This window comes from Corapipo altera, unplaced genomic scaffold (genome assembly GCF_003945725.1).
Source record: "Corapipo altera isolate COAL_440 unplaced genomic scaffold, ASM394572v1 65, whole genome shotgun sequence".
Taxonomy (NCBI): domain Eukaryota; kingdom Metazoa; phylum Chordata; class Aves; order Passeriformes; family Pipridae; genus Corapipo; species Corapipo altera.
The window spans coordinates 214,098-238,098 of NW_020884891.1; the positions used below are offsets into that span (position 1 = coordinate 214,098).

The 24,001-nt window shown below is 49.0% G+C and overlaps 2 protein-coding genes and 1 long non-coding RNA gene across 6 annotated transcripts in view; 2 read left to right on the forward strand and 1 right to left on the reverse strand.

The window, feature by feature from the left end:
• Window positions 1-214: 214 nt before the first annotated feature.
• LOC113948062 lies at window positions 215-3,635 on the forward strand. 2 transcript variants are annotated; one of them, XR_003527969.1, is made up of 3 exons: window positions 215-444; window positions 2,154-2,274; window positions 3,256-3,635. It is a non-coding gene; the product is annotated as an uncharacterized LOC113948062 (long non-coding RNA). The 2 variants fall into 2 exon arrangements; XR_003527970.1 differs by having other exon boundaries at window positions 253-327.
• LOC113948060 lies at window positions 1,968-7,422 on the reverse strand. 3 transcript variants are annotated; one of them, XM_027645340.1, is made up of 4 exons: window positions 7,185-7,422; window positions 6,982-7,039; window positions 5,277-5,437; window positions 1,968-2,264 (listed from the first exon to the last, which is right to left on the reverse strand). In XM_027645340.1, exons 1-4 carry the CDS (start codon window positions 7,362-7,364, stop codon window positions 2,124-2,126), a joined length of 540 nt encoding a protein of 179 aa, XP_027501141.1. In that variant the 5' UTR covers window positions 7,365-7,422; the 3' UTR covers window positions 1,968-2,123. The 3 variants fall into 3 exon arrangements, 2 of the variants coding, with proteins under 2 accessions (XP_027501141.1, XP_027501140.1); XM_027645339.1 differs by having other exon boundaries at window positions 6,982-7,422; XR_003527968.1 differs by having other exon boundaries at window positions 5,268-7,422.
• A 303-nt stretch (window positions 7,423-7,725) lies between these two features.
• The window catches only part of SH3BGRL (SH3 domain binding glutamate rich protein like), a 31,437-nt gene continuing 15,161 nt past the window's right edge, over window positions 7,726-24,001 (forward strand). The window contains exon 1 of the mRNA XM_027645342.1: window positions 7,726-7,851. Within this exon, the coding sequence (XP_027501143.1) occupies window positions 7,807-7,851 (45 nt within the window). The 5' untranslated portion in view covers window positions 7,726-7,806. The remainder of the gene's footprint in view (window positions 7,852-24,001) is intronic.

Sequence of the window (24,001 nt, forward strand, 5' to 3'; positions counted from 1 at the left end):
CGGCGACCACCGAGCGCCCCCGCCATCTCCTCCCGAAAGTTCCCGCAGGCCGCGGGGACGCAAACATGGCCGCCCCCGGTACTCGCGGCCTGCGGGAGCGCGGCCGCCCGGCCCCGGCCGTACCTGCCGGGAAGCGCCGTTGCGCGGCCGCGGAGCGCGGGGGCTGCGGCCTTTGTGCGGCCCGGCCCCGCGCGGGGAGCGGCGGTGTAACCGCCCCCGCGGCTGTTGGAGCAGCGCGGGCTCCCACCGGCCGCTGGGGTGGTGCAGGGCTGAAGCCTGGGAGGGTGTCCCCGGAGCAGGGCCTGCGAGCCTGAGGTGGCTCGGAAGGTGAAGGCTCGGGCTCGGGCACGGATTAAGGGAGATGAGCTTTGTCTCCATCATAACGGCAACGGCTGACAGCGTTTCCACCGTGTGTCTTGTGTATTTCCATAGGGAAAGCACAAGGTGTGTTAATCCCACTTCCAGGGCCAAAGCACTTTGCCACTGCGAGGTGAAGCAGGAGGTGTGACTGTTCCTGCCCAAAGCCAGTCCAACCCTTTCTAAAACCTACAATAAAGTGGATTCTACAATCTTCCTAGGCAGCCTATTCCAGGACCCAACTGCCCTTAAAAACCCCAAAGTTCTCCCCAGCATCTAAACTGTGCTTTGGCTGTGAACTTCCGTTTCTTTGTGCAGTGCCCAGCAGATACAAAGAACGATTAACAAGCATCAAGTTCCACTAACATTTTAGATACTGTGTCATTTCACATAATATTATCGTTTTCTCCCTAAAACTTTATTTTTCTAGACTAAACAAATTCTCAGAGGCCTCATGATCTCATAGGCCATATTTTGTAAACCTTTGGCCATTGCTGGGCTGCTCTAGACTCCTCTCAACTTTGCATTCTTGCTCAGGTCTGTGTCCAATAATCAGGTTAATTAGGTAACGGCTCTCAGCGTGGTATTTGCAGACTCAGCAACAGCATCACCACGTTGGTTCAGACTCTTCCTGATCCCCTGTAATCCCTGGATCCCTTTCAGTGCTGCTCCCTGAACAGCTGTTCCCCCGTTCTCGACAAATTCATGGTGACTTTTTGATTTGTCACTCCTTACGTCACCCCCCTCTCCAAGGGCCGGGATGTCAATACTTTATTATCTTCCTGCACTTTGCAGTTAAGCTCAGCAATTTTCCGTCCACGGATCCACCTTCCTCCCCCTTCCTCCAGTCAGTGTTGATCCATCAAATGCCATGATTATTTTGTTAAAACACACCAATTATTTAAGGATGTCCCTGACTGGCCTCCTGCATCCTGAGGACTGCATTTTCCAGGCACTGCCGGCCCCAGTGTAACCACATAACCAAACACAATCGCTCCCCTTTCAAGTTCTCCTGTGGTAATCAGGATTTTAAATAGTCTTTCCAATAGTTTTCTCCATCTTCTGAACTATAAACGGCCTGAAACACATTTCAAGAGCGCTTGGTCTCCAAGTTCTCCATCACCAAAAGGTTTGTGCTCCAGTGGCCCCGAGAAGTTTCTCCCCTCTCCCCACAGTTATTGCTTTATCCTTTCTGTGTTCTGTGACAAGTCTTTGTGGCAGAGAAACAGTAATTTGTTGGAGGGTCTATCAACACCTTCTCCTGAACAACTTGCACAACCAACAATTCGGATCAAAACGTGCAAGTGAAGCACAGATTGAAAATTCACAGCTAATTTTTGCGTTATGTTTGCTCTGCCTTCTCTTTCATCTTTATATTATCTCAAACACTTTGACTTTTTCTTAAAATGTCATCATTAAACCACAGACTGGCCTAAATAACCATTAGTGAGAAGATTGTTTCCCTCTGAAGAAATGGGATAAGCTGCTGTGAGATGCTGTTGTGCTGCAAGGGAAAATGGCTGCAACTGTGCAGGAAATTACAGACCTGGCTGAAGCCAGGAGAATAAGTTTATTCTGGAGCATTATTTTATACCATGTTACTTTTTTGGTGCTTTTGCCACAACTGGCATTTTTTATTCAGTACAAAACCACCTAAAACTGAATTTATGATACTGCCTCACCAGACTACCTTGGGGATAGATCAAAGCAACAAAACAAGAGTTAATCTTTTGTTTGTTCCACTGTTTCCATGAGAAAATTTTGTGCTAAAATTTAAATTTCTGCTGTTGTCCAAGGCAGGAATGTCCTGCAGGGGAGGAGAGCCTGTTCCTGATGTCAGAGATCTGTAGTTCTTGAGGAATGTTTTCCTGGACCACATTTTTGAGCTGAAGCAGATCAAGACCTTCCTGAATAAAGGTAAACCACATCAAAGTCACTCTTGGGTGACTGGCTTCTCACCTTCCCTAAACAGGCACTTAGATATATGTTGCTTTCCCATCCCTTTGGGCTAAAATCCATAGGAGGGAGGAACATTAGGAGATCCTTTTCCATGGATTCCACTCTCAACCTGCTTCATCTCGATGTGCAACAGCCCCACAATCAGAGTTCAGAGGCAAGGGAAATTAGGATTCTGTGTGAGCTCAGAGTCATGGCACATATAACAATTACATTAATACATATTTTTGGGACAAAATACCACAAACCACATTTTTGTGTTCTGTACAAAGTGTCCTTCAGCCTTATTTTATATAACTTTTGGGATGAGCGGATTATTGACCTATAGGAGATGTTTGTGCTTGCTAATTTTATACTTTGTTCTGGGTGATTTTGTGGTTTGTCCTGGATAAAAATTGATTTATGTGTCAAATTCAGTATTGACTGCAACAAAACGTTTAGAGCTTATTAATTTGGGAATATGAGGATGAGGAATTAAGGATTCTCATTGAGTCTGTTCATCCTCACTTCAGTCAAACCTTTGACTTAGCCCCAGTTTTCTACCCAGTCCCTGACAGTGAAGGGGGTGACTGCACACACCAGGCTTGTATTATTGAGATTATTCACTGGTTTGATGAATTCTCAACATAAAAAATAAGTGGAAATGTCTATTTCTGCTTACAACACCACTGGTACAGGTTGCCCAGAGAAGCTGTAGCTGTCCCTGGGTCCCTGGGAGTGTCCAAGGCCAGGCTGGATGGGGCTTGGAGCAACCTGGGCTGGTGGAAGCTGTCCCTGCACATGGCAGGGGGTGGGACTGGATGAGCTTTAAGGTCCCTTCCCACCCGAATCACTCTGTGATTCTATGAAATGAAACATAAAAATAGTTGGGTAAAAGCAGAGCTTGACACACGACTTACAAACAATTTCAAACCATAGTAAGTCATTTTTGTGTCTCGGCAGGAGCAGGAGGCCTGAGAGATGATCTCTAGAACCAGTCTGCTATGGAGGGGTAAGGGACATGCAGAAAAGACAAAATCAGGGCAGAAAAACCAAGTGAGTTTAAGTGAGGAGGCTGGGAAGTTCCCAGACAGGAACTGAGGAGCTCACCTGAGGATCTGTCCCATGCTGAAGCACCGGGCTGGGTTAGAACCGATGGACACAGCAAACTGTAACAACCTGAGCACTGCCACATGGTCCTCTCTGACCCCCAGGGGGGCAGAACTGCTCCCACACAGCCTCAGGGGATGGCTGGTGCTCCCAGCTTCTCAAATCCATTCCCAAGGAGACTTGGCAACTGGGACGATTGTGACTAAGAAAGCACAGGAAAGTTTTACAGATCACACTGCCTTTAGCAATTATTTTAAATTTATTTGACTGGAAGTCTTTCCAACAGCTATTTGAAGATTCCCAGAGAATCTGGGGACAGAAGCCTACGAGCAGACCCTTTGACCAACACTGACTTGGTCCTAGGAGACCCCAAGGCCTCTAAAACTGAATGCACAAGCCATCTCCATGTATGTTAAAACTTGCAATACTTTCATGGCAGGCAGCACATCCTGCTCTGCAGCTCCACTTCCCTCCTTCCAGCTTGCTCTGAGCTCACAGCTAGCAGGAACTGCAGGTTTCTCACTGGATGGGCTCGGGGAAGGCTGGATTTAGTGTTCAGAGCACAAACTATGTTCTGTCCAGCCCAGGTCTTGAGTCACAGGGAGCCAGAGACCAGGTGAGGGTGTTGTCAGATTTTGGGATTGTGCCTTCTGCCTTTCAGGGCAGTGAAGGCCCAGTTGAAGTAAGTGGCCTGAAACAGCATTAACAGAATGACTATTCCTATTATTTGGGCTGAAATCCTGGTATCTCATAGAGTTCCAGGAAGGTTTGGGTTGGAAAGGACCTTAAAGCTCATCTCAATCCCCTCCTGCCATGGACAGGGACACCTTCCATGGGACCAGGTTGCTCCAAGCCCTGTCCAACCTGGCATTGGACACTTCCTGGGATGGGGCAACCACAGCTGCTCTGGGCAACGTGTGCCCTAAGGTGTCTCAGAGCCCCAGGAAAGCTCCTTGTCCCCCCCTTTTCCTCCTCCTCCTCCTCCCGGGCCGGGCCCTGCCCGCGGTCCCGCCGAGAGCCAGCAGGGGGCGCCCTCCGGCAACAACGCGGGGCCGGGGGGAGATGAGCTGGGACTGGGGGAGAGGAGCTGGGACTGGGGGAGAGGAGCCGGGACTGGGGGAGATGAACTGGGACTGGGGGAGATGAACTGGGACTGGGGGAGATGAGCTGGGACTGGGGGAGATGAGCTGGGACTGGGGGGCTGAGCTGGGACTGGGGGAGATGAGCTGGGACTGGGGGAGATGAGCTGGGACTGTGGGGGCTGATCTGGGACTGGGGGGGCTGATCTGGGACTGGGGGAGATGAGCTGGGACTGGGGGGCTGAGCTGGGACTGGGAGGGAGGGGCGGGGACGGGGGGGGATGAACGGGGACGGGGGGGGGCTGAGCCCAGTATGAGGCAGCTGAGCCGGGTTTGGGGCAGCTGAGCCAGGACCAGCAGGTCCGGGGGTGCTGAGCTGGGCCCTCTGCCCTGCACCGTCCCTCAGTGGTTCCATGGCACAGGAAAGGAGCAGCAGTCACAGAGTCCCTGCTGTGTGCCCTGTCTGTGACTTCCTCGTGCCACCCAGTGCCCTGTGCCTTTCACAGTCACACATAAATCAAGGAAACCCGGCCTTGCTCAGGTTCCAGATGAGAAGCAGCAGATCTCTTAAGCTTCCCAACCCCTGTTCAAAAATCCTTTGGAGCAGGGGAGCAGAGTTCCCACCCCCTGGATGCAGCAGGACACAGCTCTCAGAGCATGGCAAAGCCAGGAGACACGCTCTGAGTCAGGATTTGCCTTCTGGCTCCAATTACTGCCGGGCTGGGATTGGGAATGAAGGATGGATTCCTTATTTCCTACTGAGAGTGCTGAGCTGACGTCCCTTACCCATCACACCTTCTCCATGTCATACAGATCCAGATCATCTGCTCTGGCACAGGCAGGATCCAAGAGCTGCCCCTGGCACGGCCTCGGGTTACTTGCAGGTGGATTCTGGGTGTATTTCTCTCCGTGGTTACAAAGCAGCCCTGGGGCATGTGGAGCACGTGCTTCCTGACCTTTTGGACAAGTGGGATTTTGCAGTTGATTACTGGAATATCTTTCACTGTGAGTTTCCCCCACATTTCTTTTTCTAAAGCAGCTTAATTTGCCCGCACTTGGAAGGCTCCATCCTTGCCTGTGCTCTAAAGAAAAGTGAGTGGATCTTTGCCATTACTGGCAACGATTTTACCTGAAATGCCTGGATGATTCCAGGGTGGCCGATCCCTTGGGCTCTGCTTTGGGGAGCACCTAAAATTTATTCATTTCGTTTGAGGTTTTGCTCTACCTTGAGAAGGATAATTCACAACTTCACAAGTGTTTAACAGTGAAAACAAAAACAACACCGTAGATTTTACAGGAGTAGCCTGGGAATAGAAAACATTGTGCTTTTCCACCAATAAAGTAGAAAATTTACTCTTATGAGTCAAGAAAACCAAGTTGCTTCAATGATACCTGATGTGTATATTGCTTTTAACTTAATAACTCTCATTTCATGAAGACAAAATGCCTCCTAAAGTGCACGTTTGAGAGTAAGGATTGTCCCAGGGTTTTTAGGAGGCTGAAAGATGAGGTGCAGCTCGCTCCAGGTAAATCTCACCTCCTGATTGCAACTCTCCAAGGAAAGGAGAGCTGCCAGTGTGACAGGGGAGCCCAAAGTCCAAGTGATCCTCCCTTTCCCGTTCTCCACCTGCATTTTTTCCGTCTTTCTGATAAGCTGTGGTTTCTCCCTCCCTCATTCCTTGCCATGAATCAGGTTACACACTGGAGGCAACAGGAATTCCCAGTGTGTTTCTCAAACAGCTGGGAAGGGGTTCACAAACACATCTGAAGAAACATCCCTTGAAGAATTTTAATCTCCTCGACTTAACTCAGTTTGTTTTAAAGTGATTAAAAACTACATTATTTATTTTATAAAATTTTGAAATTCCTGTACCATCATCCTAAATAAATGTGTACCATCATCCTAAATAAATGTTGGCTTATTCCTTTCTCAAACACAAAACTCATTACAGGCTCGAAGACTATATAAGTATCAAAATTAATATCAAATTTAGGCATGTTATTCTCAAAATAGTGCTTTTTCTGTTTTTTCTTTTTACTGTTGGCAAATTAATAAAACAAATATGGGTGACAATTCAGTACTTTTTAATTTGATGGGGTTTTTTAAAAAATCATTTCTTTGGTTAGGAAAACCACCTTATAATTTGACAGAGGAAGGCTTGTGCTTGTTTGGAAAACTCATTTCAGAAATAGCTCCTTATTTTTTGCCAAGAGCAGAACAAATATCTTTCTTTCATCTTAGCTTGTAGGTGGTAAAATTGCAGCTTCTTGTGCTTATCAACCTAAGTATTTTCCATTTTCTGCGAAGCTGTTATCAGAATATATAATACAATATATATGAGGTAATACTTGGAATACCAGAGGCAAATGGGAGATAGGTGCTGGGTAATAATTTCCCTAAATAACGCATCACCATGACCATAACTATTAAAAATGTGGGGGGCTTGATGCTTTGTGGGGATGATACTTTACAATAATGATGAGAATGCGAAGAACTCACTGGATGCCGTGTGTCTTTTGACAGGGGCCGGCACATCACTCGGGCAGTTCTCTCCACACTGGAATACATTTTTAAAGGAAATTCTTAATACAAAATAATAAGTTCCCAGAAACATCTCCCCATTCCTGACTCCTTTTGCCGCCTGTGCCCTCACACCGCGGGCACGGCCATGGCGGGGGAGCGGGGTGGAGGGGGAGAGGTACCGGCGGAGCCCAGGACGGGTCGGTCGGTCCCGGGGAACTGGCCGTGAGGGGACCGGGAGAGGAGCAGCCATGAGGGGATCGTGAGGGGAGCAGCCATGAGGGGACCAGGATCTGAGAGGGGCAACCATGAGGGGAGCGGCCGTGAGGGGACGGGGACCTGAGGGGAGCGGCCGCTGCCATGGCGGCCCCGCTCCGCTGGCTCCCTCTCTCCCGCCCCGGTTGTCTCTAGTTCGCCCCGGTTGTCTCTAGTTCGCTCCGGTTCTCCTCGCCGCCCCGCCTGGTCCCCCCCGTCCCCTCAGCGCGGCTCCGCCGCCATGGCTCCCCCGCCTCCTCCCCCGCACGTCTCGCGCGGCTCGTCGAGAACGCGCCTCGTCTCCCCTCTCTTTCTTTTTCTCCCCCCCCCCCCCTTATTTATTTATTTAATTAAAAAAAAGAAAAAAAAAACAAGAAAAAACATTTTCCGCCCTTCCGGGCTCGGGCGGCGGCGGCGGCCGCGGGGCGAGGCGGGGCGAGCGCTCCCGCCGCCTCCCTGCGCCCGCCCTCCCGCCTCAGCCCCAGCCCGCGCCCGAGCCGCCCGCACACACCCACCGCCCGCCCGGCTCCGCATCCCGCCGCTCCCAGCATGGTCATCAAGGTCTACATCGCCTCCTCCTCCGGCTCCACGGCGGTAAGCGGCGCCCCCGGGGAGCCGGTGCCGGGCGGGGGGCGCTGGGGGAGGCCGGGGCAGCCGCGGTCCCCTCACGGCTCCCGGCGCGGCGCGGGCGGAGCTGCGGCTGCCGCCGAGGGAAAGCGGCGTTTCCTCCGTGATTCGCACCCCTCACCCTGCGCCGGGAAGGCAGAGCCTGCAGTATTTGGGGCTTTTTTTGTTGTTGTTGCTCTTAAAGTTCGATTCTAAATGTGTCGCCCATCGTTGGGTTTGGATGAGTTTCTTCCTCGTGGGTGGTGGCGGGCGTGTGGCCGCTGTCCCGGGAGCTGCCGGTTCTTGCCGTGTGGGAACACCGGGCTTCGCTTCTCGTGGCTCCAATGTCTTGTAGGCAGACCTCGGGCTGTGTTTTTCAAAAGAAAAATAAGCAAATAGACAGAAATACTGGGGGAGTTGCCTACGTTCAGGTGTAGCTCAGTGTCCTCAGGATCGTCTGGTTTCTGTTTGATCCGTGAGAGATGCTCCAAGGCTGAAATCCAGGGGATTTGGTCGCACTTGGTATGGATGTGCTGGAGCACTACAAAATGCCAGAGACTCGGGAAATGCCAGCTATTGCAGTTAATGATCAGTGACTTTTACTGGGAGGAGATAAAGAGACCGAGCTGTGTCTGTGTGATGACCGTTCCCTGTCACAGACTCTGCTTCAGGTGCAGGTCCCCAAACTTTGGGATTGTGATGTGCAGAAGATAGAAACAAACTGTCACTGAATTCTCCTTCTCTGCCTGAGCACAGCCACTGATCAGTGGTCTTCAGTGGATCAAATACCAGTTGGTAGCTTGTGGCCATGGGGCACAGATGGCAAAGGAGTCTGTGCCTCAAGTGTCCCTGCTGTCCCTCCCTTCCCGGGTCATCTTTGTTAATCTTGATGTCAGTGCCGTGCTGGTGCTGCTGTTGAAAAGCAGATACCTGTCTGATGCTGCTCTGGAGAGGGTCTTGAAATCCCGAGTAGCTCATTCATAAAAGGGATCCAGAGGGATTTCTGCGGGATTCATACAGAATGATCATCTGGAAGCAAAGAAGCAGTCATTAGCAGATTGAAAAAGTAATTCTTTCTTTCTAATGCAGCTGTTAATAGGTTTCAAGTTGACTGCTTCAGTTGCTATAGATTTTTATCGGTGCTCTCTTCATGGCACCTATTGATTTCTGCCTGTGTGGTGATACTGAGCTCTGGGGTGCACTCACTGATCTCAATCCTGACTGTGTTTTCACGGTTTTAAATGAAGTTTTTAATTATTAGCTGAGTGATTTCTGTGGTGCTGCCTTGTCCTTGTGTGGGTTGTACATGTTACAAGGCTGCAGTCTGACTAACTGGTGCTTTTTAGGCTCCTTTGTGCATCCCTGACTGTGGAATTTGAATGTAGCGTTGGTGTAGTCTGTTTTGGGGGAATTTGAGTGTAACGTGCACATAACTGCCAGTTTTATGACGTGTATATATATTTTTTTATATACTCATGCCTGTGTCTAAAGCTGGAACAGCTCAAGTGATGTTGTGGTAATGAGCAGGACTTGCACATTTCTTGGTTTCCTCTGTGCACTGAGGGTGTTTCTGTTGGCAGGGACCAGCCAGCACCTCACAGGGTGATGTTTTCTTTCCAGTATAAGAATTTTAATCGATGTTTCAACCTAAAGTAAGACAGAGAGGCACCTCTTTGAAGGGAAATGTGCTCCATGGGAATGAGTCGGTTTTATGGGTCTTAAACTGTTGGTGAGACCGGCTTTGCTTGGAGGGCTGGGGGAGCCTTTCCTGTGCTGAATTTGAAATAACTCACTCCAGGAATGGAAAATCCACATCAGAGGAGGCTGCTACTGAGAGATGGAACAGAGACAAGGTTGTTTGCAGCAAAGGGACTGAACTGGGTAACATCAGCCCTGGAAGGGCTCTCTCTCCTGCTAAGTCAGCTTTGTACTGTCAGTGAAGCCCGGAAGAGTGTTAATTTGGGGTTTAAAAGGCTAATTTGGCTGAGTAGAAGCAAACCAGAAGTAAGTATCAAATCTCCTCCTTCCTGCCCTGTTTCTGTAAGCTGGAGAAGCTTTTGTGAGACTGGAAACCATCGTCTCCCACTGAAGGGAAGAGGGTTGGGACTGCTTCACACCTCACAGCCTGGGGCTGCGAGTCTTGGAAGGTGCCCAAATTTTGTGGTCTGTTATTGGCAAAGTCCTGCTTTGTTATGTGGCATAATCTGCCACAGTATATAAAATGTTGCCCCAAGGAACTGTTCTCCATAATGTTTATGTTCAGTAGGGTGTATCACTGAGGAAAAAATACTGTGTGAAGCTCATGTCTAAGCAAAGGCATTTTATGAGTGTGTTTCAAGGGATTTCTGGTGAAGTGTGTGTTGTCTGGCCTTCCACTGGAGTTTCAGCCCACAGTATGATGCTTACAGCACCAGTTTCCTGCTGTTTGGAAGTCTTACATGGGAAGTTGCCCCTTCTCTTTAATCTTTCTCAGTGTGGGTGTTGCACTGGTGAGTTGTGGGCTGGGCAGTGGCACCTGGGCACTGAAGATGAGGGGAGGGACACCCAGTGTGGGAATATGCACGTGGAGCTCCTGCCCAGGCGTCTTCCTGGGGGACCTACAGTGGAAGTGAACACTGTTCCTTAGGCAGTGTTGGAGGCTCTGGACAGAAATGACAGAAGCAAATGCCACAAGTGTTGCAGGAGCAGGGACTGTCTAGGCTATTCAAATCCTTCAAGAGGCAAAAGGAGGAGAGGCCTAAGAGTCATTAGAGTCTTGCTTTGGGAAGAAAGGGATACAAGGAGGGAAGAAGCTGAATGGCACAAGTCCAGCCTGTGATTTTCTCCATAGGATTTCGGTATTTTGTTGGTTTTTGGGTAAGACATTGCCCAGCTTTCCTGCAGCACCAGAATCCCTTTCTTCCTGGAGGCAGCTGGACTGCCAGGTTTATTGATCTCCCGTGGAAGGGAGCCAGCTGTTTGAATTCTTCTCAGTTTTACGAGTGTGCATTTGTTGCCAACAACTGCACCGGGTCTTGACTACGGACTTTGTGCTAGAGAATTGTGTTCGTTCATCCCCCGTCCCCTTGCAAGCTCCAGGAGTGTGGATGGTGAAACTGGAGGCTGGAAGCAAAGTGCCAGCACTGCAGATGGTGGGCTGAGCTCTCCCCTGTGCCACTGCCAGTGCTGTGGGCTGTGGGAAATGCCACATCAAACCTCTGGTGTCCAGACACTCCTCAGAGCCAGGCACTTCATCTTGGTGATCTTTGTGATGTTTCCACGTCTCCGGGCTCTCTCCCCTCCCTTGTTTTGATGGCTGTGTGGGTGGTTTTCCTTCCTCGCCTCCTGCTGCGGCTGCAGACAAGGCAAGGAGCAGGGATGATCTCCAGAGTCAGGGTGCCATGTTACACAGACTTGCTGCTCTTTAGGGCTGGTTTTAGAGAGGAGAGGAAATTTTAGTTTACGTTTTCATTCACACAGTTTAAGATGTGGGGGGTTCATGTTTTTCTTGTATTGTTTTCTTGCTTGGGAAAGGGTTTAAGTCTTCTCCCCACCCACCAGGAAGTGAAGAGGAAAGTGGCCTGTGGTCAGGGGAGTGAACATTTGCTCACAATTAATCTCCTCTTTTCCCTCATAACCCAGTAAGGCACTGGTGGAGTTGCTGGTGCTGCTGGGGATATACAGCCAGTGGCAAGAGCTTCCTATGGCATTCCAGGGGAGAACAGCTCTGGGGAAGAGCAGCTGGAAACAAGCAGTGTGTAACCACCAGCTCTCGTCCCTGCTCAACGACTCAGGGCTTTGGGAGGGCCGGCGAAGCCGCTTCATCCTGCTCAAGTGTGAATCCCAGGGAAGTAACACATGGAGAGACGGAGATTGCATGAAAAAAAATCTATCTTGCATTGAAATCCCTCAAGGGCCTTTTTCCTCAGCTTATCACAATAAATGCACATCTTGCCACCCTAAGATAGAATGAGCAGAGCCTGTGTGGTTCGTGTTTGTGCTGCTTGCCTGCTGTGAGGTTTCGTGGGATCAGAGAAGCGCTCGGGTCGGAACAGACCTCGAAGGTGCTGGGCCGTGGCAGGAGGTGGCTCTGAGGGCATCTCAGGGTGTCTCTGTGCACGCAGCTGTGACCGGTGTGCATCACAAGTGTCTCTGCTCGGCTGCCACGGGCGGCGTTCCCCGGTGCCGTCCCGGCCGCACGTGTGTGGTCGCGGCGGTCGCCGCGCAAGGGCCGAGCAGCGGCAGCAGACGGGGAGCAGCTCCTGAACTTCCTTGGGCTGCCGGGCAGGGCAGCTCCTCTGGGAAGAGAACACCCCGAGGAATCTTTGGTAAACAGTCTTGTAATCGGTTGCAAGTTTAGGTAAACCCACATACTGTGGGGAAAATAAGCTGCATCTGTAGTTCTAAAAACAGCCTCCCCCTGTTTTATTTGTTTTGGTGATACTCAGCTCATGCCGGGAATAAACCTGGGGTGAAGACTTGACTTGTTAGGCTCGGTATTGGTTTTAAGCCCCTCTGTTGTGGAAGCATAATATGTGAGAGGGACTTTTTTGGACGCCCAGTGTTCACCAAACTGGATTTCTCTCAATCAGATGGCAGGAATTGTTCTCAATTAGGGCTCTTGGGGTGGAAGACAAAATCCATAACACGGGTTGAGCTCGGATGTGTTGCATCTGCCTCCTGGGTTGTTTTTTGCTCAGGTCATTGTTCCAAACTCTAGATAAGTCAAATATTTTTCTTGATATGTTGCATTCAAATTTTTAACGGAGCCAGAGATTAAATTGGCTGCAGTTGTTGCAATAGTTTCAATATATCAAAATAGAAAACACTCTACTGTGCTTAAATAAAACCAGTTTTCTGACAGCAGGAGAAAGATGGAAAACTACACTTCCACAATTAAGGCTGGGAAAGGCTTTTGGCTGAAAATTTCTATGCATTGTATATGCAGGTTGAGCAGTGTTTATTCCGAGGTGGTGCATCAGGATTATGTCTCTGCTTGAGGAGAAAAGGCAGATTTTGGGAAGAAGGTGGATGTTGTCAGCCTGGGCTGGCTTTCCTTGAACTCTGATCTGTGTTCTGAGAGATCATCCACAAAGTGTCATGTCAGGGCTGAGCACTCGGGGGCTTTAAATAAATATTTATAAAGTTGAGCAAGGAACTTTGCTTGTCCTGAGGCAATAAAGTTACACTCAGAAAATTCCTACAGAAGTCAGTGAATTGGCATGTGTGTAACGAGCAGAGGGTGCCAAAACCAAGAGTCTCTGCAAGGTTATTCTTACTCCTCCCAGAAAAGAAGGAACTGGGGAGACAGGAGACAAATGGAGCTACACAAACATTGATAGAATTCAGCTGTTCAAGCTCAAAACAGAACTACAATATTCCCCTGTATGTTCAAAAAGAAGGACTAAGGATGTGTTGTTGCTGTAGCCAAGGGAGGTGAGCTCTGCCTTCTGTCCCTGGGCTTTGTGCTCCCCAGCCCTGGAACTGCTGATCTCAGTTCCTGGCACTGATCAGAGGGCTGGAAACCTGAACCAAATCCCCGACTCATATCAATACTCTGCTATTCAAGAATGTTTCTGCTCAAACCTGAACATTTGGTGTTAATGCCATTTGTTTAACCTCAGCTGTATTCAGGGGAGACCTTTGGTTTATGATTAAATTCAACGTGCTTTTGTTGGTCAGATATTTAATCAAGCCTGAAAGAGTTTTAATTGTAATGTTTATCTACTGTTATTTGTCCCAGAAGAAAAGCCTCAGTCCAGGAGCACGTCCTTCCCAGGACAGCACCTCCAGCTCACTGTTTGCTGACGTTCAGGAGGCAGGAGGGGGACTGAGCTTTAAGGGTCAGCATCCAACTGGCCTGACTGAGTTAGTGCTGTCCGGATACAGCTCAAGTTGTCTTTACATCCTGACTTACAACTCCTTCCCGGACTTACTTCCCCTGTGAGACGTGGATGGGATGATTTATTTCTTTAATTAACTCTCCGAAGTGCAGCTTTACTGGGGCAGTTTCTGTGCACCAATCAGCCTCTCTGGAAGTTCTAAAGGCGCTGGGGTGTGAAATGGTAACTGCTACCTGTTGTTTGATTGCTGGGGGGGTTGGAGTGAGGAGAGGAGCCAGAGGCAGCTGTGCTTAACCGAGGATCTCAGGGAAATGTGGGAGCTGCGAGCTGCCTTCCAGGACAAATGGATGTTATTCTTTGCTAGGCTTTTTCCCAGCGGATGCTTGGACAGAGACAGAGCAGGGAGGAGAATCAATGCACTGTCAGAGGAGAAAGCTGAGCCTCACACCTGAGCTGCCTGGAGCATAGGAATGAGGGAGATCCCTTAAGAGTGAATCCCTGGACTTCTAGAAAGTTTCAGACAAGCTTTGGCCAGGTTAAAAATCTTTTTTCATAACAAAACTGCTGTGGGATAAGAGGAAAGGATTATTTATTTTCTTTTTGACTTATATAATTAATTACACATCAGTTGCATAAAACAAATAGCAATCAAGATTTGGGAATGTATCAGCTGCTTTTGCAAATATGCAGAAGTTACAAGGAGGTTCCCACAGAACTCTAAGCAATCCCAGTGCCAGAAGAGCCTGCTGTAGCTGTTCCAGTTGGGAAACCAGTAAGAAACAGTCATTGTCCTGTGTAATCAGGTTTAAACTGCTAAAATACTGTTTAGCAGAGAGGTCTTGGAGCTGCACGAGGTAATTCTACAAAAATACCATATTTGTGGCCATAAAAAGCAAACAAAATGTCAGGAACTCTTAGGATTGGAAAGGACAAAAGGAAAAAAAAAACAAAACAACAAACCACTGTATAAAAGTGTGGTGAGTCTGTATCTTTAGAAGGCTGGAATTTTTGCTTTTAAATGATCTATAAAAGTGAGAAAAGGGAAGAAAGCAGGGTGAGGTGATCACTGTGAGAGGAACAACCCAATAAGGTAGAATTTGGGGATGATAATTAGAAGCTGTGGCTGCCTCATCCCTGGAAGTGTTCAAGGCTGGGCTGGATAGGGCTTGGAGTAACCTGGGATAGTGGAAGGTGCCCCTGCCCATGGCAGGGGGTGGAACCAGATGAGTTTTAAGGTCCCTTCCAACCAGTCCATGATTCTGTTAATTCTGCAGTTGATAAAGAAAGAACTGAAAAAGTCTGAAACGTGATAACAGCAAACGAAGCCATGGGAGAACAAACAGGAAGGGATTATTCATAAATTTCCCCAGTGGAACAACTGGGGTAGAACAAGTGAGAGTGGCAGGTTCAGAATAAATGAAATACTTTGTTTGCCAACAGGGATTTAATGGAGAAGCTCCCTGCCCGAGGACGTGGTGTGGAGCAGACAGTGCACAGGCTGGAGAAGCAGTGAGACAAATTAAGAGGAAAGTCTATTAAGGGCTATTAAACATAATTACTACACCTCTGACTCAAAAGTGTGTATTATTGGAGCCTGGGAAGAAAGCATGATGTGGTGTAGCTGTCTGTGCTCAGTCTGTTGGTGTGCTCTTCCCTGGGATCTGTGACCAGGGGAGACAGGATACAAGTGTTGGATCCAACCCAGCAGAGCTTTCTTCTGTTCTTGGATGAAATTGGCTCTGCTCCCAAAATTATGTTAACAGTTTGCATTTAAAAAATTAATTTCATGTTGTCCAGGAAAAATGTTTGGTGTAAAGGAATGTATGTGTGTGTTTGGGATGTGCTGGTTTGGTTTTAATTTGGGGGTGATTATAGATACCTGCAGTTGTAGAGGTATTAGAAGGCTCTGGACATTTTGGTGTAAAGTTCTTCTGAAATGCAAACAGGTTCTGTCTCTGGTTTATATTCAATGTGACTGAAATCTTCCCTCTCTGCTTTGCAAACTGTGGAGGGGCTGTGAGAGACTGTAGATATGAGAGGAACTTTTAGCTGTGGTCCTGTCTTTTATCCTGAGCTGGAAGGGACCCCCAAGGATCACCAGTCCAACCCCTGGCCCTGCACAGACACCCCAACACTCCCCCCCTGTCCCTGAGAGCGTTGTCCAAACCCTCCTGGAGCTCTGGCAGCCTTGGGGCTGTGCCCAACCACCCTCTGGGGGAAGAACCTTTTCCTGATAAAACCAGAGCCTGGGGGAAAGCAGGAGTTAATGCCAGTTCTCTTGGTTTCCTGTGAACCACTGCAGGAGCTGAGGATGTGGCTGTGAGAAATGTTGTGTGAAGCCATTTGTCATTCAATAGCTGCTCAGAACTTTCTGTTGGCAGATGAACAGTGAAATCTCAAGGTTTGGAGACTGAGTAAGACTTTGCCCAGGGAAACCTTGCCATTAGGTCCTTTATTTTACATGGAATGAAGTGCAGTGTGGGATCTAGCTCGGGATTGGGATATTGGTGACTGGGACAGTGGGCATGGAACAAGCTCTGCCAGGTCACAGCCAGCATCTTGTTTGGGTCGGGTGTGACTGGGAAAAGGTTTCCATTAGTCAAAGCTGAAATGTCACTGTTTCCCTGGGCTCCTGGGCAGACAGGGAGATGGGAATGAGAGCACACAGGAGCAAATGTGGCTGTTCTTCGTGTGTCTCAGCAGTTCTCACCTACAAAACAAGCATTTGGGGAGAGAAACAGCAGGTGATTCCAAGACCAACAGGATTTTGCAGATGCTGGCAAACATCACATTTCGGGGGTGTCTCCCTAAATGTTCAGGGAGGTATATCAGACACCCCTCCTGCCTCAGGCATAAGTCAGAATCAACTGGAAAAGCCTGCTGGAAACAGCAAAAAGGAAGCCTCTGGGAAAAATAATCATAGTTTTCACATAAAGCCACGTTTTTTGAGAATAGTGGTTTCCAGGCAGGTTTAAGCAGCACATCTGTATCCACCTCATGGGATCAGTCTGTGGCTGTGCTTATGTCACTGGGAGTTTTGCCATGGACTACAGCAGGACAAGACTTTATTCCTTAGGAAATACTTAATGCTGCTTATCCAAGACATTCCTGTGCACATGTTGCAAATGTATTTGGCCAGAGCAGCAGCTGCAGAACAACTGGCAGAGTGGGAGAGGAGCAGAATAACCCCGTGAATGGATTAAAAACACATCCCAAAACATTCTCACTGGACGTGGATAGAAATGTAGTTCAAGTGGAGCTGATTTATGGACAGTAGATGTTTGGGGTTTTTCCCTAGGCAGGAAATACAATATATGTGAATAGAAACACAGAGGGTCAGGTTTGCAAATTTCCTTGTTAGTGACCTGATAATCCTGATTAAGAACTGGAAATTCCACCCTGTGATGCAGAGAAACAAGTCCCACGGTTCTGGTGGCTCAGTCTGTGGAACTTTGTGCTTGAGCTCTTGCTCTGACTTTCTGTTCCCTTCCATCCCATTAAAATGTACCAGGAGGTCGCTGGGAGAGCCTCCCTTCACCCACAGAGGGCTGAGGTTTGCTGTGCATGCTGTGGAAAGATCAAAGGAAATCCATAAAGCTGACTTGGGGAATGTTCTGCCCAGGAATTTATACCTGTATAAACTGAGGAGAAGCTGGACAGACATCTGCATCTTCCACAGAATGATCTGGGACCGAAATTAGGCTTGGAAGGTGTTAGGAGACCCATCACATCACAGTGCCAGCCACTGAGCATTAGGCTGAGGCTGAAGAACATCAGGGGAATGAAGCTATTTTGGCTGCCTGCCCAGGCCTGGAGAACCCCATCCTACAGCAGATAAACAGCTGGGGGACTTAAACTTTTAAAAACTGAACTGCAGTTCAGAGGGTATTTCTCTTAGTTTCTGACTGGGGTGTGCAGATGCTGGCTTGCACTGAGGCAGAAGGAAGCTTGTGGTTTAGACAAAAACCCCAGGCAGATACCATGGTGACAGGAGGGATCTATAAAAGTTAGAAAAGATGGGGGGGGAAGTTGCAAAGTGACTCGAGGTTGTGGCTCCAAGGCATGGGCAGCATCTGGAATAGTGCTCTTGGGCTGGGGTGAAGGTGGCACTTCCCTTTGGGATGCAGTGGGTGAGAACAGCTGGTTGATGGGAATGACCTTAATGAGTTGGAAAATGCTCCATTTTGTTAATTCCTATAAAGAGTGACTTTAAGGTGCCTCCTGAGAAGTCCTGAGAGCAAACCCCTGGGCACTGGCCTTCCTGGCTATGACAAAAAATTGGCCAACTCCTGTATTGCTTCAGCTGCCCAGACGATCAGAAACTGCAGTGTGGCCAGCTCCTGTGAGAAGAATTTATCTCCTCCTCTTGAAGACACAGTTTCTGGAGTTTCTGGAGTTACAATATTTTGTCCAAGTAAAATAAAGAAGGATCTGTGGCCTCCAGGGTGATTTGCACTTGAAATGTTACCCAGGGCAGTTACCTGGCTGGTCAGAAAACTCCTGCCCATACACACTGTGCTCTGCTGAACCTCTCCTTTCCACTCTCCAGGATGATTTTGGTGCTATTTCAGTACAGCCTGACTTTTCCTGGAAAGAGCAGGAAAACTTGTATTAAATCCATAGCTTTTTCTCTTCCTTTGTATTATGATATGTATGTATTTTAGGTCAGGAAAAAAGCTTTGTTCTCTTCAAAAAATTCATTGGTTTAGTTTTAGAATAGCAGTCAGCAAAAAGACTCCTTTGGTAAGTAATACCTGTGGTATAGGAGTTCCTCAAAGATAAAAAGCAGCACGCATCAGAAGCACCTGGATCCCTGAGGTCATGTTATATTTCTTTTTAAAGTAGTTTTTTATTTAAAGAATAAATGCCTGGCAGTATAAAGGCAGTGAAACAGCAATTAATGCTGTAAACTTTTAGTCTTGTTGGTTAATTTAGCTCTGTGTGCTAAACCATACAGGAAATAAACCTTCCTTTTATTGCAAACCACAGGGGCCTCCTGCAACACTGTCTGTGCTTTTAACTCCTTTTCTAACCAGAGTTCACCTCATCACACAAACAAAACCAAACCTGTTTTCCCTCTGCTCTCTCTGTGCCGTGCAGGGCCAGCAGAAATCCACAGGCTCTGGAAAATAATTACAGGAGCAGCTGTTTCAATAAACAGCCCAAACTGCAGCCCTGGGGGTGTTATCTCAGGCTGGTTTCTCCAGGAAATATTATCCCAGTGCTGGGCAGACGTGGAGGGTGAATTCTGAGGGGGCACCAAGGTGGGACCTGTGCAGTTTGTGCCAGTTTTCACAGGGTGGAGTTGCGTGGACCTGTCCTGGAGTTTCCATGAGGTTGAAGATAAAGGAGGAATAATTCTTCTGGCTCTCAGAAAGAGACTGCCTGAAAAAAAACAGATTTGCAACCTGACAACAGGGATGAGATCCAGACTTTCAGTTTTTGAAGCTTCTAGAACAAGCAGTCAGGTGGTCAGTGGCACCCTTGGTGTCTTTCCCCCTGTTTTTCTCAGCCACATTGAAAACTTCTGAGTATTTAGGAATATGTCCTGTTCCAGAGTTTTCTGTACTCGTGATACCGAGCCTGATTATCTTGCTGGAGATCAGTCTTCTGTGGGGTGAATTGCTTTATAGTTGGTGTGTAAAGCCTGGCTGTGGGGCTGGGCTGTGGGGTTTGTAGAAACAGCCAGAAATGATCCCTGAAAGTAAACAAGCAATGATTTGACAAAATAGTTATTCCTGCTGACTAACAGCTTAGGAAAGGAAGCTCTGAGAGGTGAAGGGAAAATTGTTCAAGGAGTCTGTGACAGAATTAGCTTGGACTTAAGGACTTTTTTCTTTTATTTCCACATAGCAAAAGCTCCTCTTTCCCTGACTTTTGTCTCAGGTAAGAGAGTACAGGGAGATGCTGAGGCTGTGGAGACCCCAGGAATGCACTGAACAGTTGTGCCAGGAGAAGGGGCTGTTGCTGGAGCTCCCTCTGCTCAGCCCCTCTCAGAGCATCCCAGGCCTGAAGGAGAAGGTGAGCACAACTTCCCCTTCCATCATGGCTATCCTGGCCAGCACTGCCTGGAAAAGGGGACATGGAGTGGTCCAGGAGAGCCCAAGTGCAGGCTGAAGGGTGGGAATGCTCCCAGGTCCCGCCACTCTCACCTCTGTACTGATCAGGAGTTGTTAGTTCCATACTGGGCTTTGGGAGGAGCAGATCTGTTTGTTTTTATTTAACCAAGCACAGAGTTTGGATGCTGTGAGACTTCCAGGGAAACTCAGCCCGCCAAGCTCCACGTCTGCTGCAGAAAACAACTGTGTGTAATAAATGAAGAGCTGCTATTCTGCTGCTGCCTGTGCTTTGGTAGCGGATAACCGGGATAATGGAGCCTGTATTCCGCAGGAGGAAGCTCGCTCTGGGTTGGTTTTGGAGCAGACAAGCAGTTTTCAGGCTTGTGAAAGGCAAATGCCACACGATTGACTTAGAAAATTGCCAGGGGTCAATTTATTTAGTGTTGTAATGGTGGTGTTTTCCTTTGGATGGTGCCAATTCCGGGTGCCTTGATGGTTTGTGGACGGTGTCAGTGCACGTGGGTAAAGCTGTGGTTTGCTGTACATCAGTTGTTTCTTTACATCCTCATCTAAGGGAAGAGAAGGGGAAGCTTAGGTCTGGAAGCTTCATTTTGCAAGATACACTTATTCTGGATAACTTCAGTAGTCCCAAAAAAACCTAAAAATATTCCAGATCTGGGAATATTTGCACACCGGTCCTTCCTGCTGCTGAGTGAAGCAAAGGCCTGAGGCAGAATGGCCTGAGGCCATGGTTTGATCCATGATTTCAGTCCTTATTGCTGCTGGGAGAGGCAATGACTCTTCTGGCTCTTTCTTCCCTTTCCTTGAGATGGGACAAGAATCCTCGTGTCAGCACAGTGAGGGGGTTGGGACCCCCAGAACAGCATTGCTGTGTGACTGGGAGAGCTTCCCCAGCTCTGACCTCCACGGAGCCCTGCCAGGGCTGGCACCGATCTCTGCTCTCTGTGACCAGGGACAGGACCCAGGGAGTGGCCTGGAATTGTGTCAGGGCAGGGTTAGGGTGGATCTCAGGAAAAGGTTCTTCCCCCAGAGGGTGGTTGGGCACTGACCAGGCTCCCCAGGGCAGTGGGCACGGCCCCAAGGCTGCCAGAGCTCCAGGAGGGTTTGGACAATGCTCTCAGGGACAGGGGGGGATTGTTGGGGTGTCCTGGGCAGGGCCAGGGGTTGGACTGGATGATCCTTGTGAGTCCCTTCCAGCTCAGGAGATTCTGTGCTTCTGTGATTCTAAGAAGAGGTGAATCCATGCTCAGGGACAGGCCTTTGGAGTTCATGGAAAGGGTCTCTGTCCATAGCCCTGAGTTATGCAGGTTGAATGTGTACAGTCCCAGTGCCGAGCTGTGCCTCCCCCACGGCCTCTCCTGCCCGGACCTGGCGCTGGAGCAGGTGAGGTTTGGGGGAAGCCTGGGCAGAGCCCCTGCAGGAGGATGGGCAGGCTTTGGATGCTGGAGAGCTCTGGGTGGAGGAGTTTGGAGCTGCTGCCAGTCAGTGCCCAGAGACTCCCCAGAGACTCAGGCTGCTTCCAGTGCAAAGTTCATCCTTAATCAAACACAGCTCCTGGTGGGGCTGTTTGCAGGGATCACATGGAGGGAGGGGAGATTCCTGCTGCTGTTCCTGCTCCCAGGGCTGCTGTTCCTGCTCCCAGGGCTGCTGTCCTTGCTCTCGGAGCTGCAGGGCCTGGAGCCCAGTGGGAACATAGTGAAGCAGGAGTCAGGACATCCCCCGTGTTTCCAATCAAGCCTTCCTTGGGCGAGGGGACAGGTGTGTCAGCCTGACACTTCTCCAGGTCTGGAATACTTCTCCCAGTGTTCAGCACTTGGAAGCTTCACTTTTTTATTGTGTTCAAGCTCTTGGGTTATCCACAAAAAGTAGGTAGGGAGACCTGGTGCCTCTGCCAGTGACAGCTCCGGTTCTGCCAGCCCCTTTCCTGGGGCTTTTGGGTTTTAACTCCTCCTTTTCCTGCTGGGAATCTTGTGTTCCATGTGCATGGAAGTGCAGTGTAAAAAAGGCTCACAGCCAACCCATAAGCAAACATCTCTGTTTTTTTGGCTCATGATGGAGTGAAATTTTAGATGTTAAAATCTTGCATTAAAATCCCTGCAGATGGAAGTTTTGGCTGTGTGGGGATTGTTTGATTTGAAATCCAGGCAAATAATCCCACTGGGCATTGCTGTCACTTTTCTCAGAACTTTAAAAAAAAAAGGAAAAAAGGAAGGGAAGATCCCAAAGAAAGAAAAAAACAGTCTCTGGATGTGCAGAGGGTCTGTGTTTGGGGAAGTGGCCTTTGAACAGGACATGACTGTGGGGAAGAGCGTTGACTCAGCAGTGGTGACCCTCCTGAAGCACTTGACAGAAGCATCTTCAGCAGAGTGGAGGGATGGTTCAGCTCTGGTTGGGCTGAGGACACGTGTCCTGACTGAAGGCAGGGGGCATCTGATCTGCACAGCCCCCCAGAGCTCTGGGGAGTTTGTGCTTGAGGCTGAGCTGGACTCTTGGGCAAAGCAACTGGATGCTGCCAGTGTGGTCCAGGAGCCTGGGCAGGCCAGGGAATGGGGAGTGAGCAACTGAAAAAGTGTCAGGGAGCAGCCAGGAAGGAGGAGAGTTAAAGGGGAATGCTCTGTGTCACCCTCCTTCTCATAGAATCATGGAATATTCTGAGTTGGGAGGGACCCACAGGGATCATCCAGTCCGACTCCTGGTCCTGCTCAGGACACCCCAACAATCCCACCTTGTCCAAACACCCCTTGAGCTCTGGCAGCCGTGGGGCCATGACCACTGCCCTGGGGAGCCTGTTCAGTGCCCAGCCACCTCTTCCCTGCAGCCAAAAGAGAGAAAGATTTTCTTCTGAATTTGGTGCTTCAGTAGGAAAAGAGGTGTGGTTTCAGCTGACACAGAACCATTTTCATGTACTGGAACAAAATGTGAAGTTTATTAAATGGTACTTTTACACCCAGTCTTCAGGTGGTGACGATGATAGGATGTTTTGTGCTAGAATCCTGGTGGCACCACAATAGTCCTTGACAAGCAGGTGTTAAAGGATGAATGGACTCACCCCCACACACTCCCCCAGCACTTGGGTATTGTTTGTTAAGAGCAGAATTTGACTGAAGCTGTGATAATACGTGTATTCTTAAGGTGCCTTCATAGAAAGTAAACCTAAAACACATTAAAAAGTCATCAGGGCTTTGTTAGGCAGTGCTGCTGCTGCTGTTTGCCAGAAGCTGGGGAGATATAAATAAGGAAATGTTACTTGTCCTCCTACTTGACTAATGGGTAAAGGAATCTGCTTTTGGCCACCGTGGGAGGAAAGTAGCTAAACAGACACTCAAGAGGATGCAGCAAGTCAGTTCTGACCTATTTATGGCCTTTTAGTATCTTGTTAGAATTTGACTATAGTGGAGCTGTGGTGGAATTGGCTGTACTGTGTGTCTGGCACCAAATTAGTGACACTCAAAAACCCAGCTCCAACATTAACTCAGACCCTGTGTACATTTAAATGAAAAAATCAATACCATTTGAGTCTGAATATTCAAATCATGTAGCACTAACAGAGGCGATTTGCTTTTGTCAGCTTCTCGTGTGACCATGCCCACAACATCATTAAAGCCTCGAGCTTTGGCAGCAGATGTCTGTCTGCTTTTGTAGGTCCAAATGACATATATCCCAAACCTGTGTGTGGTGTGACTGCAAAGAGCCTTTGGAATCCTGTTCCTGAGCAGTTGCTTTCCCTCCTCACCGCTCTCCTGACAGACTCTGCGCGTACAGAGCTCTGCCTGCAGGGATGTGACAGTGCTCACCTGGGTGGAAATCACAGAGTCACAGGATCACTGAGGTTGGAAAAGACCCCCAGGATCATCCAGTCCAATGTGTTCCCAATCCTCACCTTGTCACCCAGCCCAGAGCACTGAGTGCCATGTCCAGTTGTTCCTTGGACACCTCCAGGGATGGGGACTCCGCCACCTCCCTGGGCAGCCCCTTCCAATGCCTGACCACTCTTTTCAGGAAGAAATTCCTCCTGCTGTCCAACCTGACCCTCCCCTGGCACAGCTTGAGGCCGTTTCCTCTCATCCTGTCCCTTGTTCCCTGGCAGCAGAGCTTGAACCCCCCTGGCTCCCCCCTCCTGTCAGGGGGTTGCAGATCCAGAAGGTCCCCCCTGAGCCTCCTTTTCTCCAGGCTGAGCCCCCCCAGCTCCCTCAGCCTCTCCTGCTGCTCCAGCCCCTTCCCCAGCTCCGTTCCCTT